Below are 24968 nucleotides of genomic sequence, written 5' to 3' on the forward strand. Positions count from 1 at the left end.
TCTGGAGTCCGCACTCCTGCTCCCCGCCCTAGAAGAGGTCTCCGCAGGAAAGCGGGGAGGCACTTGAGCCAAGGTGGTGTGAACAGGGAAGAACACACTGCTGCTGCCCCCAATGTTCCTGGTTTGGGGATAGAGATCTTCAGTTTCCAGGAATCCCATTCATTAAGGTTCATTTGGTAGAAGCCAGTGTATTCTGTCCTGAATATTCTGCACTAGCCCCTCTCCTTGTGCTCCCTGCTTCCTCCTCCCGATGCGCTTCAGAGAACGGGAAGGAGAACTGAAATAGATCAAGCGCAGAACCAGCCCCTGCACCCTTTGTAGCTACTACAAAGCCCAGCATCCAGAGGCAGCTTCTGCTTCTCTCCATCTCAAATCATTCGCCAAGGGGGAAAGGCGCATGAAGAAAGGAAAAAAGGAAGCATGTGTTGACAGACTTGGCTCAGATGTGTCAGTAATTTAGATCTGTGTTGGACAAACCAGTGCATTTTCCTTTTATAACGTTCTGTTTCACTGCATCCTAATAGGCAGCAGGGTACAAAGCGTAGCCCGGCTCTGATAAAAGAGCGCTCCATCAGCCAGGACCGTCTCAGGAGGGAAGCACTTCCTAAGATTAAAACCTGCCAGGATGAGTTTGATTTGAAATTACAAAGTGAGATGAAGGGAAATAAAAGTGGGGAGACGGCATATTTTTCACTTTGAGCAAAAAAGGACAAACAAAAGAAACTTCAATGCAGCTAGCGACAAGAAGCACCAGACTGATGGGCCCCAGGTTATGGGAGCAAGGAGCTGATGGAAGGTCTGAGCCCCAGGGAGACTTTCAGGCCCAACAAGGAGAATTGTCCTCTTAAATCTATGCACATTTTATAACTGCCCACCAGATCTGAGCTTCCTGAGGAGAGAACAGGCAGCTGGTCCTATTTCTGCCTAACAGGGGGCAAAAGCCAGGGATTGCTTTTTACTCCCAACCTCATGGATGTAGTGACAGCACTGTCAGATAAGGGTCAGGAATCAAGTACATCTGTCTAGGTTAGATACCCATGTCCCTTTCATCATGCTAGCTCTCTTCTTAGGCTTCTTCCCTGCCAGACTGCACAGTGCGTGTGACCCTGGGGGGTTACATCCTTGGGCTGCTAACGTAGATAGCTTATTAATATGAGAGCTTCAGACATGTGATCTGTCTGATAGATCCCTGCCCCAGAGAACTTCCAGTCTAACTCAATGACTTACCAACAAAGAGGGGAGGGGAAAAAGGAATCTTTGAAGCCTTTTACAAAATTTTAGATCCCAACTGCCCTTTTAGTGTTTCTTAATTTTAACCCTCACGTTCTCTCACTTTTTCTTATTGCCTACATTTTTAATGGGCTTTACTTTGTTTGGGTTAAACCTGGCCTGTTTTCATTGGCTTGTTGTTTATAGAGGCGTGCATGGTGTGAGTCTCCTGCTACTGTTCTCTCTCATGTGTAGATGTCAGAGCTCAACGTCCAGCTTTGTAACCAGAGGATGGTCTCTGTATCCAGGGAGGCTAGGTGGTGGAAAACTCCCTCCGGATGGAAGGTTGGGCACTCCTCCACCACTAGTTACTGTCTGCAATGCTGCCCCCACAGTCACAGCATGGGGAGGAAGTCAGGCCAAGCTGGGGCATAGTTGTGGCAACTCTGGATGAGCCAGAGAATAGCCTGCTGAGCCTGGTCTAGGAACTATACTCAAGTGGACAAAGATGAAGGTGCAGCAATAGGCTCCTGAATTTACTTAGGGCTTGTCTTTTGGACTGTGGAGGTGCGTGTGACTAGCAGAGCGTACCAAAGTGCTGCGCTGTAACTCCCCTGCGTGGATGCTGTGGGCACAAACTGAAAGGTTCCTAGTGCAGGGTAACATAGTCCACGTCAGACAGGATTACATCCCTGCAGTTCACAGCCCCAGAGTCTGAACTGCAGGGCAATGCAGACAGAGGCTTTGTGTGTTAGACGCTCTTTCCAAACTGATGCGTCTACTCTGTAAGGATGTAGTTTTCAGTTTCCTGGTGGTGCAGATCATCCGTGCATGGTGAAAGGCCAGTGGGGCTCTTGTCCAAGAGTGCGTTAGCTGTCTTAGCAAAGGGGTGTCAGGAGATCAGCTGTGGTGACAGAAGCAGGATTCTTCCCCCGAATATGAGCAGATTGATGAGTTAGCGCAGTGTAGGCAACTGTTGAGAAACTGGGATCCTAAATGGAAAAACCCAGCCAGTAAGCGAAAGATGGTATGTGCTTACTGGTGCAGGAAATCCCACTTCTGTGGAGTAACCATGATCCCAGGGCAGCGCCTGACAACATCCTGGTTCTAGCAAAGCACAGATGTTGCTGCATACACTGGTCAGTGAGTGCTCTGTTGGCTGGTTAATGCCAGAGGGTGTTAGTGGAGCACTGATCACACTGCTCCCTACTCTGCCCAAGGACTTGGGAATATCAAGGGTCTGATTTTCAGACGTGCTCAGCACCCAAAAGCAAATTGTGGTCAATAGGAGCTGCAGGTGCTCAGCACCTCTGAACAGGAGGCCCTGGATCTATTAGGCCTTCTGCCTCGCTCCATAAAACAAACCCTAATCAGCACCTATGGGATTAATGCCGTCACTGTACACTTTGGAGCCACTACTGACAGAGCCCGGATTCAACTTGTCTGATAGAAATCAATCATTTATTTATACCGGGCCAGCCACATGCAAGCTACCTCTGAGGATACAGCCTCTGCCCCACAGCGCTCAGGACTGGAGTAGCCAAAACCCAGTGACAGAGAGGAGAAGGAATGTGACTCAAATTACAGGCCTTTGAAATACACTGTGCCCCTCTCCCCCCCAAAGTAGCTTTGGATAAATTAGGGGGAAGGATGGTGTAGGTTTTAATGAGGTGACCAGTTCAGCACAGGGAGGACTAGAGTGCATAAGCATCATTGAAGAGCGGGTTTGCTTGGTCAAAGAGCTGTAGTAACACTAGGCCTGGGTCAGAGGGGGTTTGTGATGTAGCCAATGATTTTAATTTATTGTTCATTTACTGTGTGGTTATGATTAACTAACATGTTATGTCATATATACTAAATAGAGTTAAATTGTAGGATTGCAGAAGTATAAGCTTGATTAGGAGTTAGAAGGGATAATTATGAATTAGGCAGCTAAGTAAGTGGGGCTGAAACACAAGGCCTGTAGGCTGAGGCCTGCAAAGATTTTAGCATAGCTATTTTAGGCCCTGGAGGTAAGAAATGCTTGACTTAAGTAAGGGACCAAAGAATGACCTTATGCCACAAGATTACAGGAAAAGATGGTACCCGAGGGTGATATTGCAAAAAACGAACAGTAAAAGTAAATTTTTGCTTACAAGATGCCTAGTAGTCACATTTTTCTAAGCACTATAAGGTGGGTAGAAAGTTGGCTAGATTGTCGGGCTCAATGGGTAGTGATCAATGGCTCCATGTCTAGTTGGCAGCCGGTGTCAAGTGGAGTGCCCCAGGGGTCGGTCCTGGGGCCGGTTTTGTTCAATATCTTCATAAATGATCTGGAGGATGGTGTGGATTGCACTCTCAGCAAATTTGCGGATGATACTAAACTGGGAGGAGTGGTAGATACGCTGGAGGGCAGGGATAGGATACAGAGGGACCTAGACAAATTGGAGGATTGGGCCAAAAAAAATCTGATGAGGTTCAATAAGGATAAGTGCAGGGTCCTGCACTTAGGACGGAAGAACCCAATGCACAGCTACAGACTAGGGACCGAATGGCTAGGCAGCAGTTCTGCGGAAAAGGACCTAGGGGTGACAGTGGACAAGAAGCTGGATATGAGTCAGCAGTGTGCCCTTGTTGCCGAGAAGGCCAATGGCATTTTGGGATGTATAAGTAGGGGCATAGCGAGCAGATCGAGGGACGTGATCGTCCCCCTCTATTTGACATTGGTGAGGCCTCATCTGGAGTACTGTGTCCAGTTTTGGGCCCCACATTACAAGAAGGATGTGGATAAATTGGAGAGAGTCCAGCAAAGGGCAACAAAAATGATTAGGGGTCTGGAACACATGACTTATGAGGAGAGGCTGAGGGAACTGGGATTGTTTAGTCTGCAGAAGAGAAGAATGAGGGGGGATTTGATAGCTGCTTTCAACTACCTGAGAGGTGGTTCCAGAGAGGATGGTTCTAGACTATTCTCAGTGGTAGAAGAGGACAGGACAAGGAGTAATGGTCTCAAGTTGCAGTGGGGGAGGTTTAGGTTGGATATTAGGAAAAACTTTTTCACTAGGAGGGGGGTGAAACACTGGAATGCGTTACCTAGGGAAGTGGTAGAATCTCCTTCCTTAGAGGTTTTTAAGGTCAGGCTTGACAAAGCCCTGGCTGGAATGATTTAATTGGGGATTGGTCCTGCTTTGAGCAGGGGGTTGGACTAGATGACCTCCTGAGGTCCCTTCCAACCCTGATATTCTATGATTCTATGATTCTAACATATGCCCTCATCACAGAGTGCACTGTGTGTATAAATGCTCATGAGGTATCGTCAGAATTACATTATAAAAAGGCGCAGGGGGAATTGAGCTCACTATGGGAAACTCCAGCAGGAACCATTCCTCTAGTGATGATCAATCCATGAGAGTCCCTCCAGAGCCTAACACTATCGTTAAGGGTGTGAGTACAACTATATTTGTAACTTGTCTGTATAGAATTTCTATATGCTGGGGTAATCAGAACTTTAATTGTAACTTTAATAAAACTTGTAAAACAGTTTAGGCCTTGTACTTGTGAATGTCTGTGTGGTCACTACCCTTGGTCTTTATGGGCTCCTAGAAACTCTAAATCTGAAGCAAGTGGGAAGAGCAGAGGGGATGAGGGCAGGGTTGGCTGGTGATGATCCTTTTCTTTTAGAGCCTCAAACAGAAATTTAATTTTAAAGTATTTTGTAGTTTGTAAAAACTCCTGGAGCTGCTTTTTAACCAGCCTGTTGATTTCTTGGCTTTTTGCGTCCCTTCCCTTTGCTCCCAGGCATGCAGCAGACTGTGAGTCTATAATAAATTACTCTGAGGCAGCCGCCATGCTGATTCTATGGATTTCAATTCCCCCAAGTTTCCCTTTAGGCTACTTCTAATTAATAGCTTCCTTTCCGTAACATCCCAGCCAGGGGATGTTCTCGCACCACCTACCCCTTATGGTATCACCAGAGACCCCACTTATGAGCAGAAAACACTTTTTAATTTTGTCGGCCCCTTTCAGATCAAGTTCTTCTCCTTATAGCTTAAATTAAAAAGACAAAGAGATGAGTTTCAATTTACTATGTTCTGTTACACAGTGTGTCACATATTCCCCAGTGAGTGCTAGTCATTAAAGAGCCTGTGCAAGTGAGTTTGAGGTGGGCCCTCGCAGTTCTGGTGGAGCCCAACCGGATCTTATTTCTAGTTCAACGGATAGAAACCTAAGTTCTGCGTTTGACGCTCATCCCCGTGACTGGCAGTGCAGGGACGCAGGCTGAGGTATCCCAGTGCATCACTCCAGGAGGTGCCACCAAGTACAGCTGAGGAGCAGAAGGAACTTGGAGCCAGACAGTCTGTAGGGAGCTGAAGGGCTAAATCATAGGAAGCTTGGTGAGACTGAGCATGTGAGGAGATGCTCCCTGAACAAGCAGGAGCCTGAAGAGCAATTCCAAGTGCAGGGAGGTGTGGAGCAGAAGCCGCAGGGGCTCTTGATAGCAAGGCTGATGTATCGCTCACAGCTCAGGGGAGTGGAGGGTGTGGAAAGCCGGACTATTCCAGTCAGGCCCCTCAGGCTGACCAATAGGCTCCTGAGGACAGATATTGGGTAGCATTTTCAAAGCTCACCTAAGGGACTCAGGAACCTGAGAACCAGTGATTTTTTTAGTAAGCAGAAGTGAATTTTCATTGGGACTCTCATAAAATCCTAGAAGATGCAGGGCTGGAAGGCACCTCAAGAGGCTGAGAAAACTCTGGCTCTTGTTCTCAGTGTTCTGCACCGAGATACTCAGGGCAGACACACGGGCTGAGACCCTCTCCCTCCCAAGCCTCCTTAGTAGACGGTCACCCCAACCCCTTCCCTCCCAGGAGATACAGAAGAGGGTCCCTAGCGGGCAGAGAACTCCACCTCCCCAGGGAGCCATTGCTGCTGCTGCCCGCCCCATGCAGTGTCAGAGTGAGATGTGTGAGTGGCAGCCCACCAGGGGAGAGGAGGCATGGTGGCAAGGAAGGCCAGGGTGGCAGAGGGCTCCTATCATGGGGGAGACTGCAGGACCCTAGCCAAATGCTCCTCTCAGTGGCCACACACTGTCCCACCTTCTCACCACATTCGCCTCCCCAGCGACCTGGGAATTAGCCAATCCCAGCTGCCAGCCACCCGGAGCATAGCGGGTTTCCTAGTGTAAGTCGGGGGATGGTCCTGCTATTGTGGGGAACTTTCCTGGCTTATGCACTACCCCGGTGAAATTACTAGTGAAAGGATCTGAGTCCTTGCTCCCACTCCCTTTACCCAGAGGCCTGCCTGACCTCAAGAGCCCCCCTTCCCTCGCTCTCCGCAGCTGCTCACCGCACTTTGCTCGCATGTCGCTCAGGGCACAGCGGGCGTCTGCTCCCCAGCACTGGGCCCGCAGCTCCCCACTGTAGCTCAGCTCTAGCTCGCTGTCGGCGTGGCTCCAGCTCCCGGCTCTGGGCTGCTCTAGCTGCAGCTCCACTCTGCCCTCTGGGCTGCTTCTCTGGCCCCTCTGGTTCTGGCTACTGCCGCTTTCTCCTTAGCTCTGCCTTACTCTGGATCAGGCAGCTCCAGCTCACAGGGAGGATGGGATCCCGGACTCCTGACTCACTCATTGGCATGCCTGCCCTGTCAGTCAGACTGACCTGGGGATCACTGTCCTCTCTCCATTGGTCCCAGGAATTGTCTGTCTCAGGATCTTGATTTCTCATCAGCCCTTCCCCTTTCTTTTGGTACTGGGAGTGGGCCAACCAAAAAAACTCCACTACGTTTTAGTAATGGGCCAAAAGTCCCCTTACAGTAGGCATCACTGAGACAGGGGCTCATGTGGGGCCTTGGGAAGCTGATAGTATAAAATGCAGATTTGCTTAAACAAGACAGAGTGAAGCAACATCTGGTACCTGCGGTTTGGGATGTCCAGGGGCAGTAATGCCAGTGCCTCAAAGCCAGGGTTTAGCTGTGTCTGCAGAGAGCCGCAGGCACCCAGGGTGTCAGTCACATCAATTAACAATGACACCAGCCGCAGCGCGGGGTCTTCCTCTGGCCAAAGATTCCCAGCTTTCGTTCCTTTGTGCTGCACCACAGTCACTCCTACACAAGAGCAGCCTGTGAGCAAGCCCAAGAGGGGAGCCCGGTGGCTCAGACAGAAGGGTACACACTTAGCATTGCCAACCTGCAGGCAGCATCTCGGCACATGCAGACTGTTGTGTGAGAGGAGAGTGCGGGCAGGGAGCAGCGTTAGCTGTGTATTTCATAGCAGTCTGGGAACAGACTCCCCTGAATGTGATTGCATTCTGCAAGCGACTAGCCTGTAGTTTCAGAGTAACAGCCGTGTTAGTCTGTATTCGCAAAAAGAAAAGGAGTACTTGTGGCACCTTAGAGACTAACCAATTTATTAGAGCATAAGCTTTCGTGAGCTACAGCTCACTTCATCATCTTCCTTTCCAAATGCTGCAGTTTCCACGATATGCATCTGATGAAGTGAGCTGTAGCTCACGAAAGCTTATGCTCTAATAAATTGGTTAGTCTCTAAGGTGCCACAAGTACTCCTTTTCTTTTAGCCTGTAGTTGTGACTAATAGATGTTGTGGCCATTGGAGCAGTCATTAGTAGAAAGTGTGAATCCAAGGCATGGTAACTCAGGGGGACTCAACACCGGAGACCAATATAACCCAACCAAGAACATCAATTGAAAAGAAACCCCCAGCTTGAGAGAGGCAGCAGTTATGCAAGGCTGTGTCTCCAGGTGAAGACATTAGTTGGTTAATTTAATCTTGGATAACCCTGATTAAGATGAGGTCAGGTTGTATCTGCTTCCAGACTCAGCTTTCAGAGAGTTTTTGGAGAAAACAGCAAGGATCTGGTTGGTCACTTTTCACTTGTGATGAAAGAATGTCATGGGACTGGGAGACACGGCCCTGAGCATGCAGAGATAGCTGGTGCTGCTTTACATTTCCTGGGTGTAACGCTATTCAATCTTCTGGGATTGCTCGTGGGCAAGTCGGAAAGCATCGCACTTCACGCCAGCCAACAGTGTCAAAGCATGTGAGAAACATACCTTTTAATTAAGCTTTATGATGCCTCAGTCAGGAAGGTAAATGTTGCCCTTGAATCTCTCTACTGGCTCCCCATTTTCTACTTCATCAAATTCTACCTTCTTGTCCTCACCCTTTGACCAGCAGACACTTCCCCAGATTTTCATCCAGATACTGCCCCCCTATGCTGCAACCACATCAGATTTGCAGTATCATGTACCCTAGGATCCTGGCTCCTGATGTCCTGGATCAGGCCACTGGTCAATCCTGTGCCCAGTATTCCAGCTCCTGCTGTAAGGGATGCATGGAAGTGTGTTCCCTGGGCCTATTTAGATGGTAAGCTCTTTGGGCCAGGGACTGTCTTGTACTATATGCTGGTACACAAGGTAAGGTCCCAATCTCTGGTGAGGCCTCTAGGCACCAATGCAGTACAAATAATGTAACACATCAGACCCTTAGACTATTGCTTCTATCTACTGGACAGTAGCTGATGGGACCCTCCCACCCATAATGCTGCTGGTCACTTGTGCCTTGCTATGGCTGGGAGGGGGAGTCCTTATTACCTCCCTGGGGGCTAGTTGATGGGCTGAGATTTCATTATACTTCTTTTAGTTTGCACAGCTTCAGAAGTGATTATCGGCCATCAAATTATCCTCTTTTTAAATCCAGCCATGATTTCTGGCATGATGACCCAGGGGGCACTGACTCCCCCACGTTAACTAGATGCCCATTTCCCTCTTTTTGTTTCCCATTTACTTTCTTTCATTATGATTCAAGTGACCCTACTCCTTGAGTTATGAATAGGTCAAACTGGTAAGATTTTACCTAATGGTAAAAAAGGAACCGAAAACCTTGGAACTGCTCTAACTCTCATCTCTTTTATTCAAGTCCTGCCAGGCCTTGAATCATTTTTGTTGGCTTCTCTGACCTTTTCCAGCCTCTCCAGGGGACCTGTTAGTAACTCCACTGAAAGGTTCACTGTTATTCAAGATCATTATATTTTTTCTCTCTCTTTTCAGCATCTTTGCTTTTAAAATATCTACTGGGCACTGGGCAAACTGAACTCCATGGGGACTCCTGAATCTTTCCCCTAAGAAGCTACTATGAATTCAGAGGCTCTAAGTTTAGGTTCTTTTCCCCAAAGTGTATTTCTTTGCAGTGATCTAAATTAACTATAATCTTCCATTGTGTTGCCCAGCCACTGCCTGGATTACATCCTCCAGACTCCCTCACAAGCATCCTGGGGTTTTACTGATCTAAATAGCATTGTGCCATTTGCACAGTGCGACCCCCCCATTCTGTCCACATCCAACTCATCAAGGATACATTCCTGTTTCCGTCTCTTTTATTAACTCTTTCATGTTATAAAATATAATGGGACCTTCAGAGAAGCTTCTGAACAGGTCTCTTCTCTTGTATGTTTCCTTCTTTTATGGCTCAAGTACAATAGAAATCTCAGATCTTAACATGCTGCTTTAGAATGTAATGTACATATGAACAATACATGGATCAAGGAACATGCTGAGTCTCTTACAAAACATGCTATAGTGTGTACAGAAACCCATGGAGGGGAGGTTGTGAGTTGGGAGCCTGTCTAGGCCCCATCAGGGTGAGGCGTGGGGAGGCAAGGAAGGAAGTGTGGGGAGGACTGCCCAAGGTGAGGAGGGTTTAAGATGTGGCATCTGAAGCCCGGAGTGGAGCTCAGGTTGAAGCAGAAAGTGTCTCTTTACGGTAAGCTCTTTGGGGAAAAGACCTTGCCTCCACATCCATCTGTGAAGCACCTAGCGTGTTGTTGGCACTATACACATAAGCAATAGGCTGTAAGCAGGGCTAAGGGGCACTGGCATTTCCAAGGTGGGTCCCGTCCAGCACAGAGCCCTGCACAGACACCTCTTCCCACCCTCCACCTGGGGTTTTGGCTTCACTGCTTGTCATTTAGTCTCCAAACCTGGAACATATATTTTCTCATTCTCTAGCTTCTGTTCAGTAACAAACAGTATTTTTGGCTGGAGGTTATATACAAAGCTGAGTTAAGAGGGTTTTTTGTTTACCTCCTTATTTGTCTGTGACCAGCGTGAATGGGATCAGGCCAATTCTGTCGAGCGGGTTGTTATTTACCTGGAAGTAGATGCATTGGGGCAGAACAAGATCTTTTCTTCTGGGTGTTGCCCTAAATGGCAGTACCTGGAGTGTTTCATTGCTCACTGATAAAGCTAAAGGTGAGGTACCTAACCTAGGGGCTAGCACTCCGGCCTAGGGTTCTATGGCCCCTGAGGCCCCTGACCTCAGTGACCTTGGGTAAATCATGTCAGCACTCAGTGCCTCCGTTTCACACACAGCCTTTGTCTGTTTTGTCTCCTGAGACTAAGTTCTTTGGAGCCGGAGCTCTTACACTGTGTCTTTACAGAACCTAGCACAACAGCATCCCCATCTCAGTTGGGCCACTAGGTGCTACTGTGACGACGATAATGCCCAAGAATTGTGAGGCTTTTCCCAACCAGCTTCTACACATGAAATGATGACACACAATTACCAACCCAAATGACCTTCCATCGTCTTGTTCAGAATGGATGTATGACTCAAGAGCTAGGTCGAATCACCAAGGGCTGAGCCACGGATTGGTAAATGAGACTAGGGTAAAGCCTGGTGGTAGAGCTGTTAGCTGAGGTTCTGAAGACTGAGTCCCAGAGCTCTCTCTTTATTCAGGGCTGCACTGTGTCCTCCTAGTTTATGGCAATTAAAGGGGCAGTTGCCAGCCTATGGCCCTAAAACTGAAGTGTTCTCCCCACAACAGGACCCCTGAGCAATCTCTCTTGCAATCAGCCTAGGAGCCCTCTCTCCTAAAAGGAAGAGCAGCCAATGAATTAATTGCCCACTGCCCTCTTCCCCATATGCCTCAATATCAGACTAGGGCTGTGATACACTAGGTGGTGGGATTCACAGTGCAGGACTAGAATGTGAACATGTTGTTTTGAAAACTATAAGTGGCTGCACCAGGCCTTGCAGATGAACTAAAAATATCTCTTCCACATTCTTCCTTAAGTGAAACATGCTCCTCCTAGCCTCAGAATCCAGGACTTTCAGCCTGTGCTGAATTCTTTACTAGTGGGATGTTGTTAGCCGGTTTTCCAAGGTGTAAAGGAGAATGGAGTCTATTGTTCATGTAAAAGGGAAACAGCCTGTACAGCGCATCCAAGCCTGGATCCCTCCACTCATGGAGCTGCTCAGTGGCCCTTGCAAGCGTTCTGTCCTATGCTCCACACAAAAGCGTGAATTCCACTAGCACTGGCCTTTGGGTGTAGAGTGCTGAGCTTTGGCATCAAGGTCTCTGCTATACGTGGCCGCTTTTGGATAGATAAGCAATCAGTGCTACAATCACACCAATGTAGACCCCTGTGCCGATGGTGATGGAGAGCGCAGCAAAGAAGAGGGCCCTCCGGGAGGCCGAACTTGCCATATGGAAGTCCCCCTTGGAGACAGCCTTACTGGTCTGGAAAGAGAAGACAATGTGTAAGTGACTATTAACATCATCTAACCCCTCTGGGGAAGAGGATTGACTGTTCACTTACTCCAGGGAACAGCACTGACTCCCAAACTTTATCCCCCTCTTCCCTTCTGTGCAACTTTACTTTGATACAGCTTTCCTTTAAAAGGTAGGTTTGCGGGCTTAAGAAGTTTGAAGTACATGTGTGCAGCTGATATTCTTAAACTCCACTCTCATAGTACAGGGATAATTGCACCAGCTCTTCCCAGCACAATATTTCTTGGTGAGTAGCTACAGATAGCCATACATTTGTAGATGGATCAGTCTTTGAACTGGTTGTGTTTGGACTTCTGAATATGTCACTTCGTGCACTTGTGGTCTCGAAATGTAAGTGCAATAGAACTTCCTTCTGGCATGACATCGTGATTGCACATGCAGGGACACTAGCTATATTGTACTAATAGTCTTCAGTATGTTGACTAATCAGGAATCTGTAAATTATTTCTGGTTACATTGTACTAAAAAAGGGATAAAGAAGAATACTGAAACAGTATAATGTCATTACATATATTGGCGGGTTGCCCTCCTCTGGTGTTTTGTTCTGGCCACATCATTTCAAAAAGAATATGGCAGTTATAGAAAGAGTTTGAAGGGGAGAGATGAAAATGATCAGAGGCCTAGAAATACTTTCATGGGGGAGAGGTTAAAAGGGTCTTTCCAGGCCTCTAATCATTTTCATAAAATGAAAATATTCACAAAATAGTGAATAGGATAAAGGGTGTAAATGGTGCGCTGCCCTTTACACTTTCTCATAATCCCAGAGCACAGGGACATTTACTGAAATTAAAAGGCAACACATTTAAAAGGAAATACATTTTTTCCACAATGGATAAATAACCTATGGAACTCACTGCCACATGTTATTAGGACATAGTGGAGTCAACATGTATATGAACAACAAGAATACTGCAGATACATTAGCTAGGATAAACCAATCACTGACTGATAGGAGTGAGGAAGAATCTTCCCCCAGAGGCAGATTATTCCATAATTGATTGTTATGGGAATTTACACCTTGGCATCTGGTTCTGGGTACAGGCAGGGAAACAGCAGCAGACAGCCTGGACCATTGATCTGGCAATACCTGTGTTCCTAGTCATTTTTTAATTGCTGTTACTTTCTCCTGTTTCTCCTATTACACCTCCTCTTTAAGATGAAGTGCCCTGTACTGAATGCAGTATTCAAGGGGAGGACGCACACCACTCTATGCTATGGCATTGTTACATTCTTCTCTATTCCCCTTTCAATATCCAGGCATCTCATTTGCTCTCTGGGTCACCACTGCACAGATTCAGGGTTGCTTACAGTGACACCCCGCTCTGCTTCCTGTGCGTGTTCTCAGTTGTTAAACAAACACAGAGACAGTCCCTGCCCTGAAGAACTAACAAACAATCCAAGTAATAACCAAGCACCATGTACAGCAATTACATTAGATAAACAAACAACCACAAGAGCTCCTCTTCAAAGAGCTCCTGCAGGTTAAAGAACCCACTTTGCTTCACAGATGCTGTGCTAGGTTGTTCCTTTCATATTACACTCAGCTAGGTGCACTATACCTTATTTTATTATTATTTCTGCTGTCTCCATTTAACTTCTTAAGACTGTGAGAAAAACTTGGATCTTGGTATCATCCAGTATAAATCGAGCACAACTCCATCGACTCCGAGTGAATTACTCTGGATCTACATCCATGTAACTGAGAACAGAATCTGGCCCATGCCCTGACTAGAGCAGCAACCAGTATGAGCTAATACAGGCCAAGGCCTAGATTCTCTTCTTATTTGTGTCAGCTTTACACTGCCGAGTTACACCTGATTTACACACAAGTGTGAGGAGAATCAAGCCCCTTGTGTGATCTGGGAAGATCACAATGGACTCTTGTTTTAATGGGGAAAGCTGTCAATCCTTCCCCAGCTTTAAACAGGAGAGTAATATTGACTCAAGGATTAACCAGCCAGTGGGCAAGGGGAGGTGTTATTATCCCTGTTGTATAGAGGGGAAACTGGCTTTATTTGACAACATCAGAGGCCATTACTACAGACATAATGAATGGAGGGACCCCTGTAACGAGAAACAGAGAGCAGAGTCTCTGCTCTGCCCAGTCTCCAAGGCAGCTGGATTCTCAAGCAGATCCATTGCTTACTCTGGAACAGTTTGGAGTAGCCTGGGGGCAGCTCCAAGCTACACCAGATGGTAAAAGTCACCCAGGAGACCATCCACCCTCCGGGGATTGTTGAAGCACAGAGCAGGGCAATGTAGGAACTGACTATAGCACAGCTCCACCCCAGCCAAAGACTCGCCTGTGCTGGAGAAATTCTCGTTTGGCAAGTTATAGTCAGTTTCAGGTCCTTTTGCTCCACCAGAATGGCACAAAGAGTGGGGCAGAGACTCTGGCCCATAATATCTAGTCTCTGCACTGAAGGGCAAGTCCTCTAGTTCCCCCACATGATCAAGGAGAGCCCTGGATGCAATGGAACCAAGTAATTCTGCTGTTGGGTGAGGATGAAGGGTGCCCAGAGCACTCCACAACCTGGAGCATGACTTGCTTTGCCCCAGCACACAGAGCTACAGGTCAGTGAGGGTTGGAAACAGGACCCATGGGAGTGACAGAAATGTGTGTCTCACTGACCGGAATGGTGCCAGGCCCCTGACTCAAGGGGTTCTTCTGGCTTGCAGGGTCCCTGCATTAGAGCCATTACCTAACCCAGCATGTGCAGCACAGAAAAGGAGACATCAGCAGATGGGATTCCTCACCCTATGGGAGAAGTAGAAGGCAGCAATCCCCAGGGGCCAGAAGCAGCAGAGCATTGAAAAAATGGCCAGGCCCAGGTGGTCTCGTGGGGGGAGCATCAGGAAATGATCTTCACTCTCACTGTCACTCGAGGAGTCACTCTGGAAAACAAACGAGTTCAGTGCTGCTGATCAGCGCGGGGCCGTCAGGCCTGGAGAGAGTCCAGGCAGAGAGAGCCTGGGAAGAGCAGTGCAAGTGCACCCCATTCACCCCTCAGAGGGACATGCTGGCATATCTGACACTTACGTGACCCTGAAACATGTCATGAGGCCAGTCTGTCAAAACCAGGCCGGGGGCTGCAAACACTGACACAAGGGCTTCCTCCCCTCCTCCCACCAGTCTGACACCAGCCTGCGCTGGAGGGATCTGCCACAGAGATAAAAAAGGGGTGCAGTCATTATGGCCCATGCTGTGTGGGGGAAGGTGTGATGGGAATGGGGCTGATATGCAGGATCTCATGGCCTGCAGACCACCACACAGCCGCCGGTGGAAAAAACTTTTGGTCACTACCAACATCTGGCCACTCGGAGCTTTTGACACAAAATGCTCTGTGTCCTATTACTAAGGGCTTTCCCTGAGTCAGAGCTGCCCCTGCCAGTCTGCCCACTGATGGTATTTCTAGGGCACTTATCTCTTTGTATCTAAGCAATGCTTCCCACCCCCACCCCCTTCACTCTCCGTATTTCAGTCTCACCTCCTTTTCTTTCCCATCCCTTTCATATATTCTCTAACTCTTCTGACCCGAACATTCAGAGAGTGAGTTTCTAAAACACTGTATCCTCTCAAGCTGGTTTGAGGAGAAAGAAATGTAATGAGAAAATTTGGGGATTGAAATGGATTCTGATTTTCTTCCCAGGTTGAGTCTTCAGCAAACTTGGTGGAGATTTGGGATTTCCCTGGAAATTATTTTTATACCTAAACATCTTGGACTTTGGCATAATGGGCTGTGTTGGCTTTCGCAAAGTGCCTCATTCTCATTAGGACTAAGTGGGTTTGAGACTGCCAGACTGGGTTTGAAAGTAAGGGAAAGGGCTTGGATTTGAGCCTATCCTAATCTCATGAGAACCCCTGTTCCTCTTTTCAATGTGCGTGCCACTCAGTGTCTCATACTTTTCTCCCTATCTTGGGTACCCTTTGGCCCAAGTTTGGAGGGGGCACGTTTTAGTGGTCTAAACCCATGGAAATGGGCAAGTGCCTGTTTCAGTCTGGAAGAGGCATATTGCCATGGTCCAAAGAAATGGATATGGAGATAAACAGCAGATGCCAACAATAGCAGGGTTAGTGGAATCCACTCCAACAGAGTCCTGCCTTTGTGAATCTTGTGTATTGTTTTTGGCTTCTATATTGCATGGTAAATCCTTAGCGAACACAGGACACGTCAATATAAATAGCCATAGCACAGATTTGCCAGTCATTATTTTATTGCAAGACTCATGATATATTTATATTTTAAGCTTCTCATGATGGTTGGTATCAAACTTGTGGAACTATCCACAAGTTGGTATCAAACTATGACTGAGTTGCTTCAGATTTCATGACGAATTATTACATGGACTCTGGTAGGGTCAAATCAACCTAGGTTTACTGGAAGTGTCTGTTCCCTTGAGGGGTGGGGTGTGGGAGACAAAGGACCATTGGCTACCCTGGTCGTACTCTGACCTTAAGACCTTAAGCAAGACCAAACAGGACAACAAACTCCATCTCTCAGGTCCTAAAGGAAAAGATGCATTAGTCACAGGCAACAAAGCAAATATTAGAGTCCCACACCAGACCCTTCTGCCCCGAGGGAGGCTTTGGTCTCTGACAGTCTCTGAAAATTCCCTGGCCTTAGCCAGGCCATCATTCAGGCAATCTCTGGACAAGCCCCGGCCCCAGCCAGCCCTTTTTTCAAGGAGCTAGCACAAGAGGTCTACCCCGTCTCCTGGTCAGCCACTACAGTGCTGGGCTTTTGTCCTTTTAACCCCTCCCTCTATTTTTGAAACCTACTATGGGTATAGCAGGGTGGGGCTGATTAAGTCCACAGGCTCTTATTAACCCCTTATTGATCTGTATGGGGCTATGTACCCTCTCACCTGCCCTTATTCAGAATTTTCCATTATTTTCTGTAATGCCACAGCCATAGTCAAGATGGCCACCACTGCCTTGCACTGGAAAGTGAGGCTGCCCCTAATGAAGATGGCCACCATCTCCCATTGTTCTCAACTGAGCCTAAGTCAGGCTGATATCAGGAAAATTGGCCACCTCCTGAGCTCTGAGGCTAGGAAACTGTATCAGAAATTTTGAAGAGACAGGGAAATGCTGGGTACACACAGAAGAGAGTAAAGAGACAGGAAGCTGTAGGGTGCATGGAGGTATAGAAGATTACTGAGAAAGATGAGCAGGAAGGGAAACTGAGGGAGTTCTAGGGAAAGTGGGGTGCAGGAGGGAGACTGAGGGGAATGTGGGGGCAGAGTCAGACGCTAAGGAGTGCCAGGAAGGTGATTAAGGAGGTGCAGAGTAATACAGAGAGCATGAGAGAGACTGGGGATGCAGAGTACTATGGGTAGCAGAGTGGGAGAATTGAATGATAAGAGACTATCAAAGGACTGGGAGGGAAAATATGAGGCATGGATCAACAATAGGAAACTGTGGGGAGCATGTAGGGAGAATGTGTGGGAGGCAGGAGATTGGGTGTGGCACAGAGGGTGTCAAGATGGGACTGGAAGGACGGTGACGAGACAAGATTGCTATAGGGGAGGGGAATGGAGAGGGATAAAATGGCAGCTTCCTCACCCCATGGGTCAATGAGGTCCCCTCTGAGCAGCCAATCAAGATACCCACGTGCCTTGTGATAGAGCAGCATGTACACCACATGTGGCTGCCACACAAAGTGTGACCTCATCATTCATCTGCACTTAGCCATTGCATTAAAAAAAGGCCTATTTCAAAGGACACAACCCCTGAGATAGCTCATTCTCTTGGCTGAATTTCTGGCCAATCCACGGTGCCCCGGACTACTTTCCAACCCTAAAAATATAACAACGCCTTCACTGCAGTGCTGCTGCTGTGCAGCTATTTAGCTGACAGAAATAGTAACATTCGCTCTGTAATAAGCCAGAGCTGGAGAGGAGAGGGGTGGGTGGGGAAGGGCAAATGTAAGAGAAACTCACAATACTAGGATAACATTTCAACCAATGGGACTGCAATATGCAACTGAAATGAGATCACATTATAATAACTGATTGAGTCCTCCCGGATGCTTTAATCCCAGCTCCACTTTGATTTCAGTGTGAGATTAAATTTTCAAAGTATCCCACCATAAATAACCCTGTTGGACACCAACAGAAGCAATTGGGACACTCTGTGGTGATGCTGAGTTCAGACACAGAAGGAATGGTAGAAATTTAACACCTTCAGTGCCATTTGTGAACCATCTACACCCAAGGGCAGTTGGACATATTCATCGGGGAGCAGCTTGTTGCTGTTTCTCCTAGAAGTGGCTCACCTCATACTCCTGGAATTCTTCCTCCTCCACCTCATAGGACACTGTTTGGATTCTGATGTCACTCTCCATCTGGCATGGCGCTTGTTTTTCTCGCCCATCTGCAGCCTCAGAGGGGGCCTCTTTGTTTTCCATGAAGGTCATCTCGCAGCTCTCCCCCTTGTTGTCCTTGGCCTTGAGACTGGTCTCATCCTTCACCAGGATGAAGTTGGGACCATACAATGCTTCAACAGCCAGCTGCAGAGAACTGGCATCCAGCAGCTGGTGAGTCCTGGCACTGCCAGTGTTTTGAAAGATGTAAAGTTTCCCCTGGCAGCAGTGATTAGGGTGATGCTGATGGTAGGAGTAGCTACCGTGAAGATGCCTGCTGCTCTTGGCCAGCAGTGGGTTCTGAAGCTCACTCAGACTTTCCATTATGCTGAAAATGGCCTGGAGGAGCTAACGGGAGGGTAACCCTGAGGAATAAAAGAGAGTAGAAGGAGTGAGTGTATAATATCAACAAGGCAAGGCTGCGGATTCAGGGGAACCATTCATAGTAACATCTACTGGTCACAGCAGAGATGACTGCAGGACACTTGCCAGTGCAAAATGGCACTATCTGGCTGCACTAGAGAGAATAAGAATCTAGGACCCCTATTCCATGGCTTGAACACTGTCTCAGATAATTGAGGAGCTGTTCATCTGTCACAAGCTGATAGTGAGCTAAGAATGTGATGAGATGATCTGATAACATCAGGCTGGAATGAGTGGAGGATTTGCTATATCTACAATGCACATTCAGAAGGGACCATACAGTCAGATAGGAATGCCTGTTGCATCCTTTCTGGTGGCTCATAATTTATATTGCGGTAGAGAATACCAGATGGCATTGCAGTAGATGCACAGCTGGCATCCACTTGAGGGGCCTTTCTGACATCCAAAACTAGCAGGACACACAGTAAATTACAGCCCTTCATGCATTACAGGTTCAGCAGCTAATGGTTTCTAAACATAGTTGAGCTTTCATAGTGCTTTTTAATGCCTGGGCTTGGGCTGGTGAGGGACCGAGTATAAATTCAGGGAAGATGGAAGGTTGCTGTGAGGATATTTTAATTACTGGTACCGTCTTAGTGTTCTCTTGGGGGGACTGCCTCTCCATACACTATACAAAGCACAGTAAGGGAGAGAGGGATTGAGATGCTGAGGCCTGATCTACACCCACAGCTGCACGTATCTATCTATTGAAGGTCTCCATCACTGCAGTATCTGAGCATCTCACAATCTTTAATGTATTTGTCCTCCCAGCACCACTGTGGGGTGGGGAAGTGCTATTGTCCCCATTATACAGATGGGGAACTGAGGCACAGAGAAAAAAGGGTATGGCTAATATTGAGCTGGGGGCATGATTCCCATCTCATGGAGACACTTACGCTAACTCTCATTGAGCTAGCCTGTTATGAACAAAATGCAGCTGTGGCTACCCTGAGTCCCTGCCTAGAATCTCAGAGAGGTACGTACTTGGTGGCTAGCCTGTCCCACAGCCATGGCTATATTCTATTTTTAGCTGCTGACTCAATGAGAGCTAGCACAAGTATGTCTCCTTGAGCCGTGAATCACACCCCCAGCTCCAAGTGTAGACCTACCCAGCCTAGGGGTATGTCTCCATTAGACACACTACTATGGTTCAACTGCATCACTGCAGTGTAGACACTTACTATAGCAATGGAAGGGGTTCCTTCATCAGTGTAGTAAATACACCTCTCTGAGAGGCGGTAGTTAGATTAATGGAAGAATTCTTCCATCGACCTAGCTGTGTCTACACTGGGGCTTAGGTTGGCTTAATTATACGACACAGGGTGTGACATGGCCCTGAGAGATGTAATTAAACGGACCTAACTCTGTAGTGTAGGACAGCCCTAAGTGACTTCCCTAGGGTCAGGCAGGATGTTTGTGACAGAGCAGCAATTGAACCTGGGTCTCCGACAGCCCCAAATAGCATCCTAACTACTGCACCATCTTTCCTTTCTAAACCCATTTTTCTAAACTAGTGCAACATCACAGCTTTAATCAAACCAGCATCACCCCGGGCATAGAAAAGCCCTACCACTGAGCTCAGTTCCAGAGAGTCTAACTTGAGCTGGCTGACGTTTTTTTTTTTGCACCAAACAATTTCCCACCAGAACATGTGATTGTCAAAATCAAAATTTGCCATAAGAAGATTTTGATTTTGACAAAATTGTTTGACTTTCCATCAGCAAAATATAAACAAAACAAACATTTGGTTTTGAACAGACATTTCCTTAAATGACATAAAAAGAATCTTTTTTTTTAAATGTCAATTCAAATAAAAATGTATTCATTTGGGAACAATGAATCATTTCATTTTAATTAACAATCGCCCATTTTAACATTTTCAAATCAAAATATTTTGGAACCTTTTGTTCTGTGAAAATGGCTGATATTTTGACTTTTCCTCCTGATTTGGCAGGAAAACAAATGTTAGAATATCAGACTTTCCCTGGGGTACAAACTCCGTTATTTGGCCACCTCTAATTCTAACACTAGACACTGTGTTTTTACAGCAGTTCTTTAGCATGCATCTGTCTCCTGAACAGACCTCAATGGGATACCCTGCTGCCTTGCAGCCCAAAATGTCATTTCTCTTTAGACATATTAGTAATTTCTTTCTCTGCAGTATGTTATATATTATAGGCAGAGTCATCTGCCTGGTGTAGGGCTCTCTGGGGTATGCCACTCATTCTGATCTAAAGCATATCACCTTAGTTTTATCTGTCCTCCAGAAAAATTTAAATAAAGAAGTTGAATTAAAGACTCCTGAGGATCAAAAGCCCAGTTAGCTCCCATGTGCTTGTCCCCAGGGCCAATCCCAGCTTCTCCCCTACTGTACAATTCCTAGTATTGTATCCGGCTTCAAAATGTCCCTATCAATGAACTTCCATGCCTTCCCTTAGGGCAGCATTTCCCAAACTTTTGGAAGTTGAGCCCCCCTGTCATAAATATAAAGGGAAGGGTAAACACCTTTAAATCCCTCCTGGACAGAGGAAAAACTCTTTCACCTTTAAAGGGTTAAGAAACTAAGACAACCTCGCTGGCACCTAACCAAAATGACCAATGAGAAGACAAGATACTTTCAAAGCTGGAGGGGGGGGAAACAAAGGGTTCTCTCTGTCTGTGTGTTGCTTTTGCCGGGACCAGAGCAGGAATGCAGGTCAGAACTCCTGTAAAGAGTTAATAAGCAATCTAGTTAGATATGCGTTAGATTCTGTTTTGTTTAAATGGCTGATAAAATAAGTTGTGCTGAATGGAATGTATATTCCTATTTTTGTGTCTTTTTGTAACTTAAGGTTTTGCCTAGAGGGATTCTCTACGTTTTGAATCTGGTTACCCTGTAAGGTATTTACCATCCTGATTTTACAGAGGGGATTCTTTTACTTTTTCTTTAATTAAAATTCTTCTTTTAAGAACCTGATTGCTTTTTCATTGTTCTTAAGATCCAAGGGTTTGGTGAGGATTGGTGCGGATTTTTATCAAGCCTTCCCCAGGAAAGGGGGTATAGGGCTTGGGGGGATTTTGCGGGGAAAGACGTTTCCAAGTGGGCTCTTTCCCTGTTATTTTTGTTAGATGCTTGGTGGTGGCAGCAATAAGGTCCAGGGACAAAAGGTAAAATAGTTTGTACCTTAGGGAAGTTTTAACCTAAGCTGGTAAAAATAAGCTTAGGGGGTTTTTCATGCAGGTCCCCACATCTGTACCCTAGAGTTCAGAGTGGGGAAGGAACCTTGATACCCCCCTTCAGAAAGATGAAATAATTCTCTCTAAGTTACCCCTCCCCCTCAAATCCTTCAGCACCACCTTGTGTTGTTAAAGGCCTACCCATCTTACTTCACACATCTTTCATGCCTCTCCCCACCAAGAGAGTCATTGAGATCATAGTCTAACCTCCGGTATGTCATAGCCCACCAACGCCACCCAGCAGCACCCACACACTAAACCCAACAACCGAAATAAGACCAATGGCATGCCCCAGATTCTTAATTTTCCCATCCTACTACAAATTTCTATTTGAAGCATTAACAGATAAGGAAGACTTAGTAAAAATAAATTAATAAAGGTCGATGCAGGCATATATGGGAAATTTTCAATAGAGAAGTGAAACGATCTGGATGATGTGCATTTTAAAAATATTGAGGGAATGATCTAACAAATTATAGCACTGACAGTTAATTCAAGGAAGTTACAGAGAACTGGGTTTGTAATGGAGGGTTGGAAAAGGAAAAAAAGTGATCCTGCCAATTACTTTCCTGTAAATTTAAATTCTATTGCTAATAAAATAATGGAACAAATAATATGAAAAATCACGAGACATCTACAGGATAATGATCCAACCATGGAGTTTGTGAAGAAAAGATCTTGGCAGACAAACCTGCATTTTTAGTAAAACATTTGACAACTTGTCTCATTACATTTTTTTCTGCCAAAGTTCATTCAAAGTGGGAAATAGTCACTGAACTGGACAGAAAACTGCCTGAAGGACCATGAGCAAAGCGTGCTGATAAATGGCCCCGTATGGGGTTGCAGGGCAGCGTTTAGTGGATATTGCATGTTTCAATGTTACATCCAGTCGTATTTAAGATCTTCATTAAATGATCTGGAAGAAGGAATGAACTGCACATGAATGAAATTTGCACACAGTACTACACTGGGAAGCATTGTGAATATTGGTGAGTAAAGAAATAATGCAAAGGGTCCTGGGGAAATTGAAAACATAAGTATGAGATAAAATGAAATGGAACTAAAAGAAAAAGGCTAAAAGAGATTTAGTGGTGATATTGGGCAGCAAGTTAGACCGGCAGTGAAATATGGCAGCAAAACAGGCCACTGTGAGGCATCAAATAACAAAGCCCAAAGGTGATTGTTACACTTTATACAACTCTACTGCAAGTGGACCTGGATTATGTGAGTTTGGGAACCTTATAACTAAAAAGATACTGATGAACTGGAAAAAGTTCAGAGAAGATGGGGCTGGATGGACAGATTTACAAGGAAAGACTGCAAGAGCAAAATCTGTCTTGCTGGGACAACACAGAGGGACATGGTAACAGTCTGCAAACAGCTGAAGGGTGTAAATATCCGGAAGGGCGATGAATTACTCAAGGTGGCTCAAGGGAGTAAAATTGGGAGTAATCAAGGAACAGACGGGAAAATGTAAGTTAAATACTAAGAAAGTCTCCCCAAGAGCAAGCGGTAGTGGTTGCAGAATTCTCTCCCATGGGAAATGATGAAGGCCAGCCACTTGGGACTTTTAAAGCTATGCTGGACAAAGCACTAAGCTACATAGAGAACAATCCTGCATTGACAGCGGGTGGACTTGAGGCATCCAGGGTCTTTTCCCTCGCTAATTTCTGTAACTCTGTGTTACAGAGATCCCTCTATTATAATGTTCTCTGTGATACAAGACCCCCAACACTCTTTTCCTTGCTGCCCTTCAACACCCCAGAGGCTTGGCTCCCAGAGATGGTGTTATAAAGAGAAGAAAAAAGGATATTGCGGTGTTGATTGTAGGGGATCAAAGGGCCAACAGAGGAAACCTAAGTACATCTGCCCTGAGCCATCCCATAAGACTGTGGTTGCAGCAGGGAGGAGTATGGGAATTGCTGTATTAAGGAGATGGCCAACTCTGCACAGGGAGGATCACGGTCAGGAATCTCTCTTTTGTGGAACAGCTACAGAAAAATCCCAGCAAACTGCATTTCTCCCTCTCTAGGGAGAAAGCTGGATAACAAGGGCTCCAGGATAAGGAGAGAAATGAGAAGCGAGACCTTTCCACCACAGGTCTCATAAATATGCAAAGTTACCCTGAAGTGCAACCACAGGAACAGTCTCATTATTAGGCTGCAGCTGTAGCTTTATGTGAAAGTGGAGCATTGAGGGATATTGTGTCGGAGCCCTATAGATGCTGTGCTCAGTTACATTGTAATGCAAGCAAGGAATATGCTTCCTGCTTTAATACAACAGGGTTAGCATGTCCTCTGAACAGCCCTCTAATATCACAGAGACAGCTGGGGCAGGGAAGGGGGGGGAGAAAGACACAGTTGTTGAAGGGTTAGAGATCATTCTAATTTCTTAAAGGCACCAAGGTCACAGCACTGCACAAATATAGCATGTGAGTGTGTGTGCGTACACGTGCTTGTGTGCAGTGAACAAAGTAAGTTCTTTGGGGCAGGGACTGTGTTTCATATATGTTTTCACAGCACCTGCCATGCTCCTGAGAATGTGTGGATGATGCAGGGAATCACAGGCAAAGACATACAGTCGTCCCCCCCGACCCTGACTCCAGAAGAGACAGAGACCAGCAAATCATGCAGTAAACTCCAAACCAGACTGGACTTCCTTGGGTTCTTCAGTGAGTTTAATGCAATTGGGGCCATCATCAGACTTTGGAGAGAAAGAATGAAACTGGCAGATCAAAGCGAAGAAGCAGTGAACAGACAAAATTGGCTGAGAGCAAGGCACATTCCATCCTCATTATAAACTCACTTGGATGGAATGTGGCACTATTCACCCCACAGGATTAGTCTGCATAATACTGAGAGTGGATAACAGCAGGTGTCATTGGGTGGTTAGGGAAGATACATACACACAAACAGAGCTCAGACACAGAGATGCATCTGGAGAAGAGAGTCTATCAGATTGACAGAGACGGACCGTACCTGCAGTCAGGCTGGGATATCGCCTCGGTACCCATGGATGCTGTCTCTCCATAATTACGTGGCTGCTCTCTCCCTACAGCTGCACACTCATAGTCACTCCAGAGGGTGAGGCCTCTGCACCCCCAGTCTCAGCCTCTCCTGCCCATTGCTCCAGTCTGTGGCAGAACACAAAACTGATCAGTGTGCCTTACGCCAAGAGATCATCAAAACAAGTG

The 24968-nt window shown here is 46.5% G+C and overlaps 1 protein-coding gene across 3 annotated transcripts in view; it reads right to left on the reverse strand.

Annotated features, from left to right (window-relative positions):
- Positions 1 to 9557: 9557 nt before the first annotated feature.
- The window catches only part of SYNDIG1L (synapse differentiation inducing 1 like), a 100806-nt gene continuing 85395 nt past the window's right edge, over positions 9558 to 24968 (reverse strand). For 2 of the 3 annotated variants that reach the window (XM_073349162.1, XM_073349164.2), the window contains 4 exons: positions 24754 to 24908; positions 18050 to 18501; positions 14529 to 14666; positions 9558 to 11720 (listed from right to left, as the gene is read on the reverse strand). In XM_073349162.1, coding sequence (XP_073205263.1) covers positions 11562 to 11720; positions 14529 to 14666; positions 18050 to 18460 — 708 coding nt within the window. In that variant the 5' untranslated portion in view covers positions 18461 to 18501; positions 24754 to 24908 and the 3' untranslated portion in view covers positions 9558 to 11561. The remainder of the gene's footprint in view (positions 11721 to 14528; positions 14667 to 18049; positions 18502 to 24753; positions 24909 to 24968) is intronic. The other variant, XM_073349165.2, reaches the window with a different exon arrangement.

The sequence above is a fragment of the Lepidochelys kempii genome, chromosome 6 (assembly GCF_965140285.1).
Source record: "Lepidochelys kempii isolate rLepKem1 chromosome 6, rLepKem1.hap1, whole genome shotgun sequence".
In the NCBI taxonomy this organism is placed as follows: domain Eukaryota; kingdom Metazoa; phylum Chordata; order Testudines; family Cheloniidae; genus Lepidochelys; species Lepidochelys kempii.